Below are 18,720 nucleotides of genomic sequence, written 5' to 3' on the forward strand. Positions count from 1 at the left end.
TCTCTACATAATAAAATTAAGTAAGTGCTTACTTAACAATTACAATCTATCCCTGTACCACCCAGCAAGTCCCATGGATACCCTACTCCAGCTATTTGATGTCATTATGTTTTTTGTTTTTGCCAAATTGTGTTCGGCGAACAGAGCTTCTCCGAAAATCTGTTTTGGTTCGCATCTAAACAGTGAGTTTCGGTGAACTGTTTCATTATGTAACAACAATATTTATTTTTTCCAATGGCTGTTTTTTGTCAATTTTATATGTTTAATGTTATAACATTTTAGTCGGTACTTATAGTATGATTGCATTATAAATATGGTTATGACGTATGGTGCTGAATGTGTATAATTATAGGTATTTCATGAAATTTATAGGTGTGTTTTTCTATTATCATAAGCGCGATATAATGACTCTGGGTACGCGTAACATAATATAGGTATACTTACCATGTACGTACCCAAATATATGGACACGTTCAATATAACTTAAGATATTTTACCGCTGATCTTGGATCTTACCGTACGTATATTATGTTTACTAAAAAAAACAAGTAAGTTGAATAAAGTCTCTTAGCGTCTTATTATCATTCATTTGGCTCCGACACTCGTTTAATCACTGCTTTTAATGCTGTGTTGCCGTATTTTTTACGTTAAAGTAAAATTTCTAGGAATACGGTCGGGCATATTTTTTATTAAACTTTTGCTGCGGAAACATGTAATAAGGCAGATTTTCTTGGAAGGTACGAAAGGAAAATATTTTGTTTTATAAAAAACTATGTAAAGTAAGAATATTGAAATACGCTTGCAAGTTAAGGCGATCATAAAAATATCTTTAAAAGCGTTTTTCTGTTTAAAAGTGATTTTCCTTAAACTGCTTTTCTAATTTATTTTGTTAGTCATGCTAATTAATTTTTTTTAATACCTGCCTAGAAACTAAAAGTTAATTTCATTTCCAATAGCAAAAGCCGTTTTTAATGATTTTAAAATTAACAAGCCAGAATTACCTATTTAATATTTAACCATAGAAGTAATAAAATTTACTAACATTTTGTCAAAACAAGAGCTCAACACTAGATTATTATTCAAGAAGAAGTACTTACTTACTCCGCTGGCTCAGCGACCCGAAGTGGATCTTGGCCTCCGACATTAAAGTGCGCCAATCTTCTCTATTCTGTGCCAATTCTGACCAGTCGGACACTTCCAGCTCTTTCAGGTCTTTGGCGACTTCGTCCTTCCAGCGGTATCTCGGCCGCCCCACCGGGCGACGCCCAGAAGGTTGACCAAGATATGCTTTTCTTACGGCTCGATCCTCTCCCATCCTCTCCACATGTCCTAGCCAGCGGAGTCGGGAAGATTTTATTTCTCCGATGATGTTGGGCTCGGACACTATATTTTCAATCTCCCGATTGTACCTCTGCCTCCATTCCCCATCTTCTCCTATTGTCGGCCCCAGAATCTTCCGCAATATCTTCCGTTCCGCCACTAGAAGTTTATTTTCCTCCTTTAAAGTTAGCGTCCAAGTTTCGCACCCATACATTAAAATCGGCCTGATGACAGTTTTGTAGATCCGGATTTTAGTGCTTCTGCTTAACAACTTGGACACTAACACCTTGTGAAGGGCTGCGGTACATCTTAGGGCGTTAACTATACGGATGTCGATTTCATCCTCCCTCCGGTTTGTGTCTGTAATTGTGCACCCGAGATATCTGAACTTGTCGACACCCTTGTAAGTTATACCATTCACGTGAAGGTCTTTTCGCTTTGTTGAGCGGTCTTTGTATCGTTTCATGTGAAGGTATTCGGTTTTCTCGTGGCTGATTCTGAGACCCACACCTTTCCCCTCTTCCTCCAGTTTCTCCGTCATTTTGACCACTTCTCGTTCGCTTTTCCCAAGGATCGCAAGGTCATCGGCATACCCTACAATTTTGTGCTTTCCGTTCAACTCTACTCCCCCATCAATCAGTAGCACTTTTCGGATGATGTGTTCGAGAGCTAGATTGAACAGAACAGGCGAAAGGGCGTCACCCTGCTTGAGTCCGGTCACGACTTCAAACTCGTCCGTTAGCCCCCCTCCAGCTCTAACCCGCATTCTACTTGTTCCCGTAGCTATCTTAATCATTCTTACTAGCTTCTTCGGTACTTGGTAAGATGTTAGTATGTGGTAGAGGGTCTCTCGGTCGATACTATCATAGGCTTTGGCGAAATCAACAAAGAGACAGTGGACACTTTGGGCGTATTCCCATCGTTTTTCCATAGTTTGTTTCAGGAGAAACATTTGGTCCACTGTGCTGCGGTTTCTGCGGAAGCCACATTGATAGTCGCCGAGTATTTGCTCTGCATATGGTTCTAGGCGGGCGAGGATAATATACGAGAGCACTTTATATGCCGTTGGAAGCAACGCAATCCCTCTGTAATTTCCGCATTTCTTCCTACATCCTTTCTTGTGTATCGGACAAATAATGCCAACATTCCACTCCATAGGTTGTTGCTCTTCCTCCCAGATCCTACGAATTAATTCGTACAATCGAGATTGCATTGCTCCCCCACCATACTTCCAAAGCTCTCCAGCAATATTATCGATACCAGGGGACTTATGATTTTTAAGCCTCATGATGGCTCTCCTAACCTCTTCGAAGTCTGGTGGTTCCTTATGAGGGTCATGGTCTACTCGACAGTCTTCTGTGTTTACTGGGTTTTCATTGGTAACCGGTGGGCAATTGAGAAGTTGCTGAAAATACTGGCGCCACATGGTTTTCTGCTTTTCGGGATCCGAGACAAGGTTTCCTTCTTCGTCTTCGAGGAGTTGCGTGGCAGGTTGGTATGCCTTTTTAGCAGTTCTTACCTCTTGGTAGAACTTTCTTGATTCGTTCGATCTTATTAACGTTTCCATGTGTTTTAGTATTCCTGCCAGATGATCCCTCTTTGCTCTTCTCACTAACCTCCTGAAGTCTCTCCTCGCTTCTCTGTGTTTTTCTTCCCATCTGTTGTCTTGTTCAGCCAGTACTTTGTATTTCCTCTTTCTTTCAATTGCTGTTTCGCAGTTATCATTCCACCACTTTTTTCTCTTCTGTCGTTTCTTTTTTCCCAGTACTCGAATTCCTACGTCTTTGACTATTTGTTTTGTTTGTTCCCAATCCATGTGTATATCAACTGTTTTGTCTAACTCTCTAAATCTATTGTTTAGTTCTAGGTTAAATGCCCGACATGTTGTGTTATCTTGAAGACTATCTGTATTTATCATAGGTTCTCTAATGGGTTGTTTGAAATTAGTGGCATTAATTTTGGCCTTTACTTTAACGCCTACCAGATAATGATCACTATCGCAGTCGGCCCCACGATACGACCGTACATCCTGAACCATGCTCTTGTGTCTCTCGTCTATCAGCACATGATCAATTTGATTCACTGTTCTGCCATCATGTGATTTCCAAGTTCCTAGGTGAATGGCTTTGTGCGGGAACATTGTGCTTTTGATGACCATAGATTTTGAAGATGCAAAAGATATAAGTCTCAGGCCGTTATCATTTGAGACTGGATGTTTGCTGAACAGACCAATTGTGGGCTGATATGCCTCTTCCCGTCCGACCTTGGCATTGAAATCCCCTATCACTATTTTGGTATCGTAGTCCGGAATTTGATCAAATGCAGTTTCAAGGTCTTCATAGAAGCTATCTTTAGCTTCATCATCGGCTTGTTCCGTCGGTGCATAGGCGTTAAGTATTGAAATGTTGTTAAATTTACTTTTGATCCTTAATAAACATATTCTTTCAGAGACTGGGACAAATTTGAGAACACTGCCCACTGCTTTCTTACTCACCAGGAAACCAGTGCCATATTCGTGTTTCCCATAGTCAGGTCCACTGTACATAAACAATGACCCACCTTCTAAAAGACACTCTCCATGTCCAGGCCACCTGACTTCCTGTAGTGCTGCGATGTGGATATTGTATCGCTGCAGTTCTTTATTCGTTTGGTACAGTGCTCCCGGCCTATACAAACTTAATAAATTCCATGTAGATAATCGGAGGTCCAAATTACTTTGCCATAGGTCGTCGTTGGGATCGGATCGATTATTCTTCTTTGTCGGTTTCTTAACAATATTATTTTTCCGTGGGAGGGCTGTTAACCCGCCGCACAACCCCCGAAATGCTGGAGGGCCACACCCGTCGTTGGTCAGCGAGTCTATCAGACTTAGCCGGTTAGCGTAGCTAGGCTGTGCTACCGACCATTCCCCTATCCGCCACCCGGGGACGCTCCTCTACGCCAGACGGGACAGCGCGAGGAAGAAGAAGTACATATTTCCGTTTATACCTAATTACGAGATTTACATACCTTCAACTAAGTACTTAACTATAATATGACACATTTATAAAATGCATATTCAAATATTAATATCATATGAAGGCTGCGATCCCAGTAGGAAAACAGTTTGGAGACGGCAACTTCCAAAAAGCTTCCAACTATCTTGTTAAATAGCAGAGATATTTATTGTATTGTAATGTTTTGAACAAAAACTATTTTCATTTTCATATTAAAAATTAGCCCGTCATCAAATTGTGATAAGTACTCAGAAATGGTGGCAAAGCAGGTGGCCAATGAAAGTCCAATGAATGAAAGAATAACGCGAGGTTATTTCTTTGATATTCATAAAGTTTCTTTACTTACTTATTATACTTACTTGTGTAGTATACACCCTTGTGCAGTTTTTGTTAAAATATCTTGTTAGGAGTTGGTTTCACTGCAATGATCTCTAATATGCCCACTCATACAAAGTCACTGCAAACAGTTTACATCTAATCATCAGCATGGATTCTTTGAAGCTAGATCCACAAACACTAATTTGGTAACCTTCGAGAGCATCCTATCGGAGACCATAGATTCCCACGGACAAGCAGATGTGATATACACTGATTTTTGCAAAGCCTTCGATCGAGTATCACATAAAATTCTCGTCAGAAAGCTGGAATGCTTTGGATTTGCGGGTCCATTGTTGAAATGGTTAGAATCGTATCTCAGTAATCGTAGTTTTTATGTTGTTGTTAACGGATACGCTTCTGAATGTAAACAAATTAGCTCTGGAGGTCCGCAAGGTTCACATATTGGTCCGATTTTATTTAACTTATTTATCAATGATCTACCACTATGCTTTTCTAATTCCATTCCATTTATGTATGCCGACGACCTTAAAATTGTCAGAGTAATTGAGTCTCTACGCGACTCAATCTTGCTACAGAATGATCTAAGTATTTTGTGCGAATGGTGTGAAAGAAACGGAATGCAGTTGAATCCCTCTAAGCGTCAATTCACACGTACCACAACCACACCACGTCGCAGCGACAAAATGTGGTCAAGCTGTGGTTACGTGTGAATTGTGTGACAGCGGCTTTTTGCAGTTGCGTTGTGGCAGCGACAAAATATCGATGTGATTGCGTTGTCGCTGTCATTGCGATGTGGTAACCACGTCGTCGTGTGCAGCTAATACGGAAGACAGGTTGCCGCGGTGCCGCCGCCGCGTGGCGGCGTTGCCGTTGCGATGTGGTTGGGTTGTGGTTGCGTTGTGGTTGCGATGTGGTTGCGATGTGGTCGTATTACACAGGTGGTCGATAACAACGGCAAAATGTGGCACGTGTGAATTGGATTATTCATTGTCAATACAAAATATACACCCGACCACATCGCGTGGTTGTGGTGTGGTTGTGGCTGTGGTGTGGTTGTGGTACGTCTGAATTGACCCTAAGTGCTACCATGTAAAATTTACTAGGAAACAAAACGTTATTAATTCAAATTATCAAATAAGTAATTCCCCGTTAGAAGAACTTGAAATTATAAAGGACCTAGGAGTTTTCTTTGATAAAAAACTATCCTTTGTTCCTCAAATAGATAGTGTTTGCAAGAGAGCATCCAGGATGTTAGGCTTCGTAATTAGAAATTCAAAACAATTTAAAAAGGCTAAAACCAAGATAACATTGTATTACTCACTCGTTCGAAGCATCTTGGAATATGCCTCGGTTGTGTGGAGACCACACTACGCTACCCACGCATTGCGGCTGGAACGAGTTCAAAAAAGGTTTGTACGACATCTACTTTACTCGGAAGGCATGGCTAAAAAAATAAAGTCCTACAACGAAGCGCTAAAACACTATAAAATGGTCCCAATTTCCAAAAGATTTGAACTCATTGACATGTCATTCCTATTTAAATTATTTAATAACAAAATCAACTGTCCGCAACTGCTTTCAAAATTCAACTTCAGAATACCTCGTACAATTCCTCGTAGGCCCGTCACGCCACTCTACCCTCCCTTAAGGAAGACAGTTCTTGGGGCCAACTCGGCAATTCCACGCTTATGCAAGCTACTTAATCATCATAGTGGATCTATAGATATTTTCGCAACCACAATAACTAATATACGAAACAGTATTTTTAATTAAACTTTTTATATGTACCAACTAACTTCATTTGTTAATAACTTAAGTAGTAGTCACTAAGCACCTTTATTATTAGGCATGCTGTGTTTATTCTTAAGTAGGTAGTGTATTTAGCCCTATTATTTAAAAGTATGTGTGAATGTACCTGATACACTATCTGTGAATAAACCTTAATAAATAAATAAATAAATAAATGATAACTAAAATAAGGGTGTCTACCAGTGGATGATCTTTTTCAGCATATCGGTGAGTCGGTGATCAGAGCGCGCTAAGCTTCAATAGAGCCTTTGGAGTTAAAACATATTGATTACCTACTTACATTACAAAACAAGATAAGACAATAAATTATAACAATATTGTATATTACAAATTTTCAACAAACTACAAAAACAGCAGTTACTTCACACCACTGTGGAACAACCCGCATCATCCCCACGTTGCCGAACATTCAGCAGCAGTTGCGAAACCGGCAGCTGTATGTGCCGAACGGGCGGCCGCAGGGGCCGCAGCAGACGCGCCCGCAGCACGGGCCGCAAAACGGGGCCGGGTAGGCGCAGCCCGCCACCTGCCCGCAGCACGGGACGCCTAGCGACGGGCAGCAGCAGCCGTTGCAGCAGCTCATGGTGAGGTTTTACACAGGAAATAGGTAATTAAGGGAAGTGATTTTTTATTATTTTCTTAGCAGTAAATTTTTACGCAGAATTTTTTTGCAGAGTTTTTCAATGACAGAGTTTTTTTACAAAAATACAAAAAAATACGTGATTTGTGTCACTGTGACAGTTATTAACATGAAATAGTACTTATTTTGAGTTTTATTGTGAAAACCTCTATGGTACAAAAGCTTAGAATACGGTCTCGGTGTGGAATGTCAGCATTTCCCACCAGATGGTTTAAATTTGGAAAATGATTGAACCACAGAGACTGTTCGAATCAAAACAAATAATTACCTGTCAAATCAGTCAAAATACTTTATTTATTCATATATACCAATTTATAAATACAAAAAAAATAAGTTAAATGTGCTAAAATTAAGTAAAACAAAAACTGCAAAAGCATCTGAATTCTCACCTTATTGTTACCATATCCACCTAGAGACTTTTCATACTCTGTATAACCTGCTACCATGCCAGTCCGCAACTGCTGCACGGGCTGCCAGGGCCCGATGTGCGGGCCGTGCTGCGGGCCCTGCTCCTACCGGCAGGAGTGCTCCGGCGTAGGCCCGTGGTGCCCGCACGGCATCGGCAACTGCTGCGGGTGGGGCCCGCTCGGCTGCATGCATGGGTTAGTTGGCTTATAGCTTTTGATCAGGAAGATACTTGAACGGTTGGTGTGGTGATCTTGTGTCGTGCATACTGCATAGGTTCTAGTCTGATGAAAGCAGCTTTGGTCTGTAGTCAGAAGCAAAAGAGGTTGTATTTAACTGCAAGGGAGAAGTCCTTGGAGACATCAAAATAATATTGTTGATCTTCGAGGGTGTAAATGTATATATGATCGAAGGTGTTGATGCATAAAATAACAGCTGTTGCTTTTTTTAGGCCTATGTATCAATCATGAATTTCAAGACACCTTGCCTGTAAATATCGTCTGTTGTTACAGGGCGCGTGGTGGGGTGGCCGGCTCGTACTACAGCTGTGGTCACGGATGTATCGGCGGCTGTACCGGGGGGATATGCAGCTCGTGCTGCGGACCCAGCTGCAATTAAGCCCTCGCCCATAGGGGCACTATAGTCCCAAGCACACCCTGTTGTGGAAGTCCCAAGAACATCCTGTAGTGCGTTGGTCTGCGTTGCCTATTTATTTGCATTGACGAAACAAGTGTCGTGTTTTTAAAATGTGGTGGTTAACATGTAATGTGTGATTCAGGTTGAATAAAAAGAGTATTGTTTATATTTTTCATGGTTCCTTTTATATTAACTCCTATGTATCTTTAGTAAGTATTTTATTTATAAACAATAAGTATAGAACGACCGACAGACGACCGAATGGCGTAGTGACCCTGACTACTGAGCCGATGGTCCCGGGTTCGATTCCCGGCTGGGGCAGATATTTGTTTAAACACAGATATTTGTTCTCGGGTCTTGGGTGTGCCCGTAAAATGGCAATAGGCCCGCCCCCTATTACATTGGGACTAATATACACTCTGGCGAAAAGTGGGTGCAGCAATGCACCTCTGCCTACCCCGCAAGGGAGTACATTAGTACAAGGCGTGAGTGCGTGTGCGTGTGTGTGTATAGAACGAACTAACAAAATATCACGGTACCGTACTCTAGTGGTACTCTAAACCACGAAGAAAGGAGTTGTTCTCAGTACGTCGATTCCAAGAGTGTGGGTCAGTAAACTTTTATCTCTCTATACAGGCAAGTATTTAATATATGGGGGATAGAGGTAAGTTGAATGAATATCAATAATTAGGTACTTAAGGACTCTACACACCAAACCCGCCGACCCGCCGACACAGCCCGGCGGCTTGGTGTCGGCGACTTAGTTTCAAGAATCATGTCGGCGACTCGTACCCGCGCGTGCAAGTCGGCGGCATGGCCGGCGACTTGCGTACGCGTACGCCTAGTTGTCCGCCGACACTCCACGTTCATACACACTGCAATCACTAACTAAAAAAGTTGTACTGATTTCTTGCCGCCGACTAACTCACCGACACAGCCCCATGACACATGTTGGCGGGTTGGCGGGTTTGGGTCGCCGACACCAAGCCGCCGGGCTGTGTCGGCGGGTCGGTGGGTGTGGTGTGTAGACTCCTTTATGTCTACGATGTCTACAATGCTGCTATCTGCTAATTACATCCATTAGATCTATGCTAACTAGGGATGCCCGATCACGGCCATACGATCTAGCGATTTTTTGAATCGATTCAATGGCATTCGATCTTTAGGAAAATCGAATCGTATGCAGAGAAGATCGTATGAAAAAATCGTATCATCAGAAAACGAAACTCCCCAGTTCGATTCACGGTGTTACGATCCATTACGATCCAAAAAATCGATTCGAGCCAGAAATTCGGGCATCCCTAATGCTAACCCAGAAAATAAATACCAAAAGTAACTTTTATAAATATCAAACTTTATTAATAGACAGACATGAGTTAGTGGGTGATCTGGGACATGACTATTCTTCAGATTACAGAGAACAGACTGAAAACCAAGAATAACATTCAACACCGCGGTCCTGAAACAAATCAAGTATATTATTTCAAAAAAGTTCTTACATTAAAGATGGGTCATTAGATTGACCAAGGGATAATACAAACAAATCAAAGTACTCATTTGCAAATTAATTCATACCACTCGTGCGAATTAACTGTGCAACTGACTGACAAAAACCAGAGGTCATAGTAACTAGCTTTGGCGTATCCGGCATGACCCCTGGTTCTTGTTGGTCATCAAATTTGGTTCTTGTTGGTTATCAGGTGCACAGTTAATTTACACGAGATCGGGAGAAGTGGAAATCCTTTCTTTGAGCCCTATGTCCCTGATGAGGGATAACAGGATTTCATCATCAACATCATCATCAGTAGATCACGCTAACCTGGACAAGGAGGTCCGCAGTTAGCCCCCGGCAGCGGGGGCCAGTGGCCGCAGCCCCCGATGCTGGGGTTGCAGCAGCGGTACGAGAACAAACAGTAGCCCCCCGCGTCTGGGCCGCCGGGGTAGCCTCCGTAGTATATTGGCATTTTTGTAGATATTTTAGCTATGTATGAATTTTAGAAATATTTCTAATAATTATTTATAAAAAAATAGGATTTTTCGGATTTTTGAAAAAAAATGCGAGTTTTTTGTCTTGTATCTGTCAGTCTGACATATTTCCAAAGATATTTGTCATAGAGGTAAATAAACTCTATGGATTTTTTTATACGTTTGACCTGCCGTCATTATTTTTTTCAATTTATTTTTTATTCTGAGACTTTCAGGCACTTCATCATAATGAGAAAAACTTTGAAAAAGAAAGCTTGAAAAACGGTGTTCGGAAAATAATCCAAAGTGGGATTGTGAACTATCAAGGGCTGACGATGATGAAATATACCATGGCACTGTGTAGTAGTAGGTCTATGCATGGCACCTATGCATGGCACGCATTTACAGAAAAACAGACTGAGGGCAAGACGAAACGCGCTGCTTTGCATCAAGTCGAACCTCTTTTTAAGAGAATATAAAACATAAATAGGTTAAATAAAAATAAAAAGATTTATTTTTGAATTTAAACACTTCGAACACCTTTCGAACGTCATCTACAAAGTCAAATTAATTCAGTATTCATCAGAATTTTATACAAAACACAACAAAAAATCCAAAAATATTACTACTAAAGAACAAAAATTCAGCGTTTTTATCAACAAACTCAGCTTGAAAGTTTCAAGTTGAAACCCGAAACCTTTGAATTTTAATACTACTTACAGCACAATGTCTTATTGCAACCCGTGCGCTTCACCCTGCCCTCCTCCTTGCTGCGGGCCGTGTATACCGATGTGCTGCAACTCGTGCCAGCCGAAGTGCTGCCAGCCTTGTTGCGGCCCGTGCTACCCCTCCTGCTGCCAGCCGTGCTGCCCCCCCTCGCCATGCTGCGGCCCCTGCAACCCCTGCTGTGGCCCTAAGTGCGGCCCATGCTGAGGATCTGGGCGCTTGCGATCGTGTGGGGTTTCGTGCATCGTGTGGGTTCAAACTGTCCGTCTCTATTTGGTGCCTATAATTTATTTCCTTGATGTTTTGATAAGAATAAAAATGTGTAACAATCTGGTTTCGTATTTTTCTTAATTTTTAATCTTATTAGCTAAGAGAATGTAATGAAATGGACCTTTACTAGCTGATTAGCTTCTTATGAAATCAAATCTAAATTTTTATGCTTTCATCCATCCATCCTGGACCTTTGATTATATAAAATAGTCGAAGTCCTGGACACATAATGTATTTTGGTGCAAAGCCTGAGTTACGGCTGGGAGAGGGAAGGCCTAGGGCTGAATCTAGAAACGCACCTAGCGGTGAATACAGGCTGATTCTCGAAGTTTAAAGAGTTTTTTTCCAAAACAATGCAAATCCCAAGGTTTCGGAACCAAACTACGTCTATAAAGTCTACAAAGCGTTCTACAAAGTTTCAGACTATCCACCGACAAAGACCGCGCATTTAGCATTATTCACTATTTTTCGCCATTTTTGTTATGTGGTAATAAACACGTTGTAAAGAAGATTTATTTATTTAGTAAATAACACAAAAGAAATGGAGAGTCACGATAAATCCTTCACAGACGTTTACGAAAGTGAGTTTAGAAAATATAAAATATATGTATAGCTTTAAACGGCTACATAAATATAATGTTTCATTTCTTAAACAATTTATTGATGTAAGGTAACAGATTTAACTGTTTCAGTGGATGTGAACAGATTTCCTCTGATGTCCTCTCCAATACCAGTGACAGTGATAATGGCTATGTACCTCCTGTTCGTACTGAAGATTGGCCCAAACGTGATGAAGCACAGGATGCCTCTGGAACTGAGCTCAGTGTTACCCGTGTATAACGCCGTGCAAGTGGGTCTCTCCGCGTATTTAGCCTATCGGGTAAGAAAGTTGTGGTTTTATGCTTATAACTCACTTGACGTGGTAAGTGACGTGGGATTTGAACCGTGAAACTTTATATCGACTGTCGATGTCGGTGACTTTATCTGGTCGATAACGAACTCTACAGCTAGGCTACAATTTGTCACAGTGGATTCAGGGATCCGAGGACTCCAGGATTCAGGATGCCCAGATTGCCCAGGGACCCACGGGGCGCCGTACGGGCTACAAGGTCCAGATGATGCGTCACTCGAGGAGGCTATACTTTCACGCACACCGCTGGTAGAGCTAAAATCTGTAATCTGCAAACCCGATGAAATGACCCAAAAGAAACCCAAATTCTTAAAGTTATGATAGTTAATGATGATGATAATAAAATTGCGTATGGTCTTGTTGCAGTATTTCATCTTTATGTACAAAACGGCAGACTTTCTACATGCGGAATGCCATATCAATGACAGCAAGTACCGATCTGAGGTGAGATCCATTTTACATTTTATTTTTTTAACCGACTACAGCTTACCAAAAAAGAGGCTTATGAGGTGCCTTGAGGTATTTGTCAACTACCTCTCATATTATGTTCAAAAGCTCATAGATCATGAGAAAAGCACTGATTCGGAAAACACTTTCACCGAACCACCCTGTCTCAAGTCGTCATCGGACGAGCGGACTAGACCAATACTGGGCTTTAAAAACACATCATTTACACTCTCTCATAGAATAGAAGTTATTAAGCTAAATATATTCACCAATCCATGTCTTAATAAATATGACTCTAGAGTACATGCCTTCCCTCCCATCATCCCCGTTAGTTAGGGGCCTTTCCCAAAGACGAATAGCTTGCTAAGTACTACCTTCCTAATATACAAGACCTACCCTACCTTCGTCCTACCGCAACATTTGTTTTTAACCGACTTCGAAAAAGGAGGAGGTTCTCAATTCGTCTGTATGTATGTTTTTTTTTTTTTTTTATGTATGTTCATCGATTACTCAGCCATTTATGGACCGATTTTGAAAATTCTTTTTTTGATGTATTGGGTTGAGCTCAGGGGTGGTCCCATTTTTTTTTCAGAATTTTATTCCACCCCCAAGGGTGGGTAAAGGGGTAAAAACAGGGGTATAAATTTCCATTTTGGGCACTTATCAACCGATTCTTATGAAATTTATAACGTAAATATTGTTATTATAACAAAAAGATATGATGGTGACCTTGAGCTGATCTGATGATGGAAACGGAAGGCAGTCAAGGGAACTCCTCAACGGTATATAGCAACTACCTCGTGTTTGGGCTCGAATGATTCGTATTAACGAGTAGGACATATTGGTATCATTTGCATCTTACTTTTGATTGATAATTATTGCAAATAAACTAAAAATAACAAAATAAAATAATAATTTTAAAAAAATTAAAAACCGACTTCAAAAAACCACTAAAACGTAAGAAATAATTTAAGGTTTAGACCAATCCTAGGTCACAGTATAAATATACCTAAGCAGGTACTGTTCTTTTTTGAAGTTGGTGCCATATTTCTTCAGATTAACTGCTTTGTCACTGCACCAACATCAAAAAAGAACAGTACCTGCTTAGGTATATTTATACTGTGACCTAGGATTGGTCTAAACCTTAAATTATTTCTTACGTTTTAGTGGTTTTTTGAAGTCGGTTTTTAATTTTACCTTCAACTAACTGGTTTTATCAGGATTAGACGGATATGCACGCATGAATCGTATTTAACAATGGTAGGCATGTCAAATGCACGTAATAACATTTAATTAGTTATTGTTTTAGAGGCCTCTTTTAAAAAACTTATCTTTATCTTAGTTTTTTGAAAAGGCCTAACGTAATTAAAAGAGAATTGTCTCGAATTAGGCTTGAATGTTTGCGTCCAAAATTTCGCACTACTGTTTAACATGCAAATGAAAATTACAAAAAATATATTATTATTATAATAATATACATACAATAGATTTATTGTATGGATAAAAAGCTGTTAAGCGAGTCTTTGTGTTCACGAGTTTCAATGAACTGCCGATGTATAAGTATTACATATTATTAAGTATGTATATAATATATATTCTATCATGAGCTCAAACTTAGCGGAAATCACGCAGCAATTTTCCGAATGAACGCAAATTTTCGTAAAAAATCCTTCTAGGGACTGTATTTCATCAATAATTCTCATCAACCATCAATCTTTCCAGATCTTGACACACATTTGGTTCTACTTCATAGCCAAAGTCACTGAGCTTCTCGACACTGTCTTCATTATATTACGGAAGAAGGAAAAGCAAGTTTCCTTCCTGCACATTTACCACCACTCGCTGATGATGCTGGGCTCCTGGGCATTCCTGAAGTATGCTCCTTCGGAGAACGTAATATTCTCTGGGTTCCTCAACTGCGTGGTGCACGTCGTCATGTATTCGTACTACGGCCTGGCCGCTCTGGGGCCCCGGGTGGCGCCGTATCTGTGGTGGAAGAAGTACATTACTACTTTCCAAATTGTGAGTTTTTGTCTGGAAGTACTTCAGGTACTCCGAGTAATCTGGAATATTTATTTTCATAAAATTAGCTGTGCATTAAATATTATGAAATCTATACAATCACAACGCTTTTTCGACTAACCAGCATAGTGTTGATATTGAGCGTCCGCTATGCTTTTTTGTCTCAAAGATTCCTCTAGATAGTCTAGATAATTAACGTGTAATTAACAGAAGAGGACTAGGGTGGACTAGGGTTTGTCACCGTGGTGAAAGGATTAGACAATCAGATTTCCTGTCAGTCGCTGACTCAGAGGATGCACCGGGCCCTTCAGGAGAACCTCGTCTGTCTTTCCTCAACTTGAGGCTACTTTCATGAACCCCTCTTGCCCTAATTACCTGCTAAGATCTTTACCAGAGATAATATGTTACTTGTTTATGATTTTTACGCTATCCCTGATCAACAAGCCACCTCTCTCATCTCCATCTCACTCTTCCAGATCCAGTTCGTGACCCTGGCGGTGCACTTCCCCGCCTCCCTGCTCCTCACCGCGTGCCCCCCGCCGCGCGCCGTCGGCGTCTTCATCACCATGAACCTGCTCTTCTTCATGTACCTGTTCGGAGACTTCTACAGGAAGTGTTACAGTGGGAAGAGGAGGAAGAGTGAGGGGGTAGTGGAGAAGAGTGGTGGAGAGGAGAAGAAGGTGTTGGCGTTATCGGGTAATGTGTGTACTCCTCAATGAGCTGTTTAGTAAATCAAGTGTGAATAAAGGAATATTTTCATTGTACCCCTGTAACTATATTGTAAGTACCTAGTTGAAATAAAATATTTATGCACAACATTAGATCTTTGTAATGCTTTGCATAGTGTAGAGCCTGAACAGGCTGATAATGGTGATGATCAAGGTAAGAGGATAAAAACCTAGTTACATACTCCTACTGGCAACCTAAAATATTATAGATAGTATTTTATACTTAAAACAAACGTTTATTCCAAACTGAACCAATCATGTTAAACAAAGCTTCAAAATATAAACCACAACACAGCAAACACCATCCCCATACGGCTCTTCAATGACATACAAAATTCACTCAAGAGCCTATTGGCCCTGAATCAAGAGCAAGTCCCAGCTGGCCCAAAGCATGGACCATTAGCGTGTTGGCACGGCCAGTTGCGCGGCATGCAGCGGGGGCCGGGGATGCGGTAGCAGCAGGGGGGGCCGCACGCGGAGTGGCCGCACGGCTCCGGCCCGCCACAGGCCGTCCCGCAGCAGGACGCCCCGCAGCAAGGGGAAGGCCCGCAACAGGCGCCGCAGCAGCAAGCGGTGCCCCAGCCGCCGTAAGTCATTTTGATGTAATGTTTAAAAGTTAGAAAATATTGCTGGAAAGTGTTTTTCAGGTTTTTGTTGTTGTACTTTTTAGGGATTTTGTTTTTAACAGTTTTTAATTTATAATATGACAGACAAGTGCTGACAAAGGACTGTCATAAATTTTTTCTCTATGATTAATTTTTGATTGTTTTTTTTTTTGTTTCTTCTTGAATTAGGTTTATTAACTTTTTTACATACAATTTTCCTTGGAGTGCGCGATCGATCGGAACGCGAGAACAACGCGGACTCGGGTGTACCCTCGTGTAGACCATGAGACCCGGCTATTGAATGTTAGTATAATGTATACCATCGCTCGGTGAAGGAAAAATTCGTGAGGAAAACAGAGATTGAGTACATCCAGATAATATTTATTCTATGTGAACTCTCGAACCTGCAGTGGTCTAGTCTGGTGGAAATGGGAAATAGTCTAAGCTTTGGAAGGAAGGGTTGGAACTTAGGGATTTGCACAAAGGTTCCATTCGGGAGAGCCAGGTCCTGCACCTACAGTACTTAAACCTCAATAGAGAATAGAATAGAATAGACCACCAAAGTCACCCCCTTTCGGCTTAGTAGGTATATGTATTATGCCACTTGTGCAACAGCCTGTATTTAATAATTACCTATAGTTCGCTTTTTAATTTACTTTAATTGCTTCATACGAATCTGTTTGTCGGCTTATTTTAAAACAATTTATTAAAATTCCACGAATCACAAATTACTCGATTCGATTGAAAGCGATACCTAGATGTATGCGGCCAACAATACAATAAAATTGCTTTCCAGAATCAAAAACCGCTCACATTGTAACTATGTACATGGAGGTACCAAGCCAACCAAACCGACCATTGCACACAAACTACTTCTGGAAATAGGGGGGTCACTCTACCATCCAAAAAACTAAGTTTCAGTTTGCAGCTGCGCTAAACCAGACTGTATATCGTTGCTAAACGTAGGTATTGGATGTCAGTTCTCGTTTGTTCGTTTTTTTACAAGTTCGAATAGCCCTTCAGCGCTTGCCCGTAATACTTTTAAATAATGATTTCTGTTTAACACCCATTGTCTTTATTGTGAAGTAAATAGCATTGCTCTGTCGTGTTCGGTGGCCCGGTGGTGGCGCGGCTCAATTATTTGGATTGCCGAGTTCCGCTGCCGCGCCGGTACGTGGAATAGTCGAGTTGTGTGTACAGTTGGCTAAAGAGATACGTGTCCAGCCCGAGCTACTCCGCAAACAGTTTGATATGACTCATAGGTAAAAGATAGATAAATAAAGAATATTTTATCGATCCAGCTCTAATGATTAAGTATTTTTTTTCCGTGCAGTTTATAATGAAAGTGATTCCGCTTGAGTCTATGGCTGACTGTACCTTTATATACTTACCAAAGTGTGCACGAGTGTGCCCAGCTCTCGGGAAGCGGCAGAAGTTGCGAAACTTTTCGTTTGAAATTCGATCGAATCGAACTTGATGCTGTTTGTGACTTCTGTTTCTCAGAATCTCTCGCTAGAGTTGCTGGCGTTCAGGAACTCGGTACCTTACCTAGTACCATAAGATAATATACTTACCTACCAATAAGACTATCAATCTTATATGTACGGTCAGCTGCATAAGTTGTTATACACTTCTGTACTTTGTCAAACAGACGAACCGTCAATGCTTCAATGAATGGATATGCGGTTTGTTAGATTGACAAGGTTCAAATGTGTATAGCTACTTACGCAGCTGACTGTACCTTTGAAAGCGTCACACGAATTTTACCCCCTTACTGGACGCTTTAAGGTCTTCGCACATTATAACAACTCAACGGCGACTCGACTCTATGCTAGACATTGATATTTAAGTCCTGTGTCATATCTTCAAGGTTTAATTTAAAAAATGATTATAAAGTAAATGTCATTTTTTGAAATTAAACCTTGAACATAATGACACAGGAGAAGTGACTTTATACTTACATAACAATTTAAAAGTTAGTAAATATCGAATCACTAGCATTAAGTCCACCTGATTGTACATCTACTTTTGTAAATCCTAACTAATATTATAAATGCGAAAGTAACTGTGTCTGTCTGTCTGTCTGTCTGTCTGTCTGTCTGTTACTCTTTCACGACAAAACTACTGAACGGATTTGAATGAAATTTGGTATACATACGGTCTAGACCCTGGGAAAGAACATAGGCTACTTTTTATCCCGGAATTCCCACGGGAAAACTTTTTAAGGCGAAGCGAAGCGCGCGGGGACAGCTAGTTGTGCAATAAAAGCATAAATAAATAAATAAAATCACCTAAATCCTGTGATATCAAATTCCACAAAGAAAAAGCAACCTCAAAGTCCCCAAAAACATAAAATGGTTGAGCACTCCTTTAGATTGACATCGGGCGAAGGTTTCCCACGAGTGTTTGGAAGTGTTCGGTAGCTAGTTGAATTACGTCCAATTTGAACTACAAAAGTTCCATAAAATAAAGGTAGGTAGGTACCTCATTGAAAAATATAATAGTACAAACTAAATATCTAATAGGACGCAATCGGTGGTTTTAAACGGTTATACGTCAACCTGGAAAAGCATTCCTTCTGGAGTACCACAGGGATCGTTATTGGGCCCCCTCCTTTTCATTATTTTTATTAACGACATTGACGTCTGTTTTAACAACTCACAATTCCTCTTGTTTGCCGACGATATGAAGGTATTCAGAGTGGTTAATAGTCCGGAGGACTCTGCTCTACTTCAGGATGATCTCAACAAACTTAATACCTACTGCAGAGTGAACAGGTTGGATATCAATGTCTCTAAATGCTTCTCTATATCTTTTGGACGTAAACGCAGTATGTTTTCAAGTACATATAATATTAATAATCAGTCTATTTCCAGCTGCAACGAGATAAGGGATTTGGGCG

General features: G+C 40.8%; 4 protein-coding genes and 1 long non-coding RNA gene across 5 annotated transcripts in view; 3 read left to right on the forward strand and 2 right to left on the reverse strand.

Annotated features, from left to right (window-relative positions):
- LOC119691514 overlaps positions 1-1,861 on the reverse strand; it is a 29,298-nt gene extending 27,437 nt beyond the window's left edge. Inside the window, exon 1 of the mRNA XM_048626881.1 lies at positions 1,831-1,861. Coding sequence (XP_048482838.1) covers positions 1,831-1,861 — 31 coding nt within the window. The remainder of the gene's footprint in view (positions 1-1,830) is intronic.
- A 5,499-nt stretch (positions 1,862-7,360) lies between these two features.
- Positions 7,361-8,313, forward strand: LOC119691481 (male-specific sperm protein Mst84Da). The gene is made up of 2 exons (XM_038109044.2): positions 7,361-7,706; positions 8,022-8,313. Exons 1-2 carry the CDS (start codon positions 7,549-7,551, stop codon positions 8,125-8,127), a joined length of 264 nt encoding a protein of 87 aa, XP_037964972.1. The 5' UTR covers positions 7,361-7,548; the 3' UTR covers positions 8,128-8,313.
- A 1,165-nt stretch (positions 8,314-9,478) lies between these two features.
- LOC119691539 lies at positions 9,479-10,248 on the reverse strand. Its single transcript, XR_005253948.2, has 2 exons — positions 9,965-10,248; positions 9,479-9,604 (listed from the first exon to the last, which is right to left on the reverse strand). It is a non-coding gene; the product is annotated as an uncharacterized LOC119691539 (long non-coding RNA).
- Positions 10,249-11,514: 1,266 nt separating this feature from the next.
- Positions 11,515-12,799, forward strand: LOC105392997. Its single transcript, XM_011564690.3, has 3 exons — positions 11,515-11,687; positions 11,799-11,986; positions 12,383-12,799. Exons 1-3 carry the CDS (start codon positions 11,648-11,650, stop codon positions 12,797-12,799), a joined length of 645 nt encoding a protein of 214 aa, XP_011562992.3. The 5' UTR covers positions 11,515-11,647.
- Positions 12,800-13,736: 937 nt separating this feature from the next.
- On the forward strand, positions 13,737-15,232 carry LOC125489794 (elongation of very long chain fatty acids protein-like). Its single transcript, XM_048626882.1, has 3 exons — positions 13,737-13,742; positions 14,186-14,485; positions 14,962-15,232. The coding sequence occupies exons 1-3, from the start codon at positions 13,737-13,739 to the stop codon at positions 15,202-15,204; spliced, it is 549 nt and encodes a 182-aa protein (XP_048482839.1). The 3' UTR covers positions 15,205-15,232.
- Positions 15,233-18,720: the final 3,488 nt, after the last annotated feature.

Source organism: Plutella xylostella, chromosome 17 (assembly GCF_932276165.1).
Source record: "Plutella xylostella chromosome 17, ilPluXylo3.1, whole genome shotgun sequence".
NCBI classification, from domain to species: Eukaryota; Metazoa; Arthropoda; class Insecta; order Lepidoptera; family Plutellidae; genus Plutella; species Plutella xylostella.

Bases quoted from the DNA above. Each gene is read 5' to 3' on its own strand.
- LOC119691481 (XM_038109044.2), top strand. From the start codon at position 7,549: ATGCCAGTCCGCAACTGCTGCACGGGCTGCCAGGGCCCGATGTGCGGG. The intron at 7,707-8,021 runs GTTAGTTGGCTT...CTGTTGTTACAG, and splicing joins CCGCTCGGCTGCATGCATGG to GGCGCGTGGTGGGGTGGCCG.
- LOC105392997 (XM_011564690.3), top strand. From the start codon at position 11,648: ATGGAGAGTCACGATAAATCCTTCACAGACGTTTACGAAA. The intron at 11,688-11,798 runs GTGAGTTTAGAA...TAACTGTTTCAG, and splicing joins CTTCACAGACGTTTACGAAA to TGGATGTGAACAGATTTCCT. The intron at 11,987-12,382 runs GTAAGAAAGTTG...GTCTTGTTGCAG, and splicing joins CCGCGTATTTAGCCTATCGG to TATTTCATCTTTATGTACAA.
- LOC125489794 (XM_048626882.1), top strand. The intron at 14,486-14,961 runs GTGAGTTTTTGT...TCACTCTTCCAG, and splicing joins ACATTACTACTTTCCAAATT to ATCCAGTTCGTGACCCTGGC.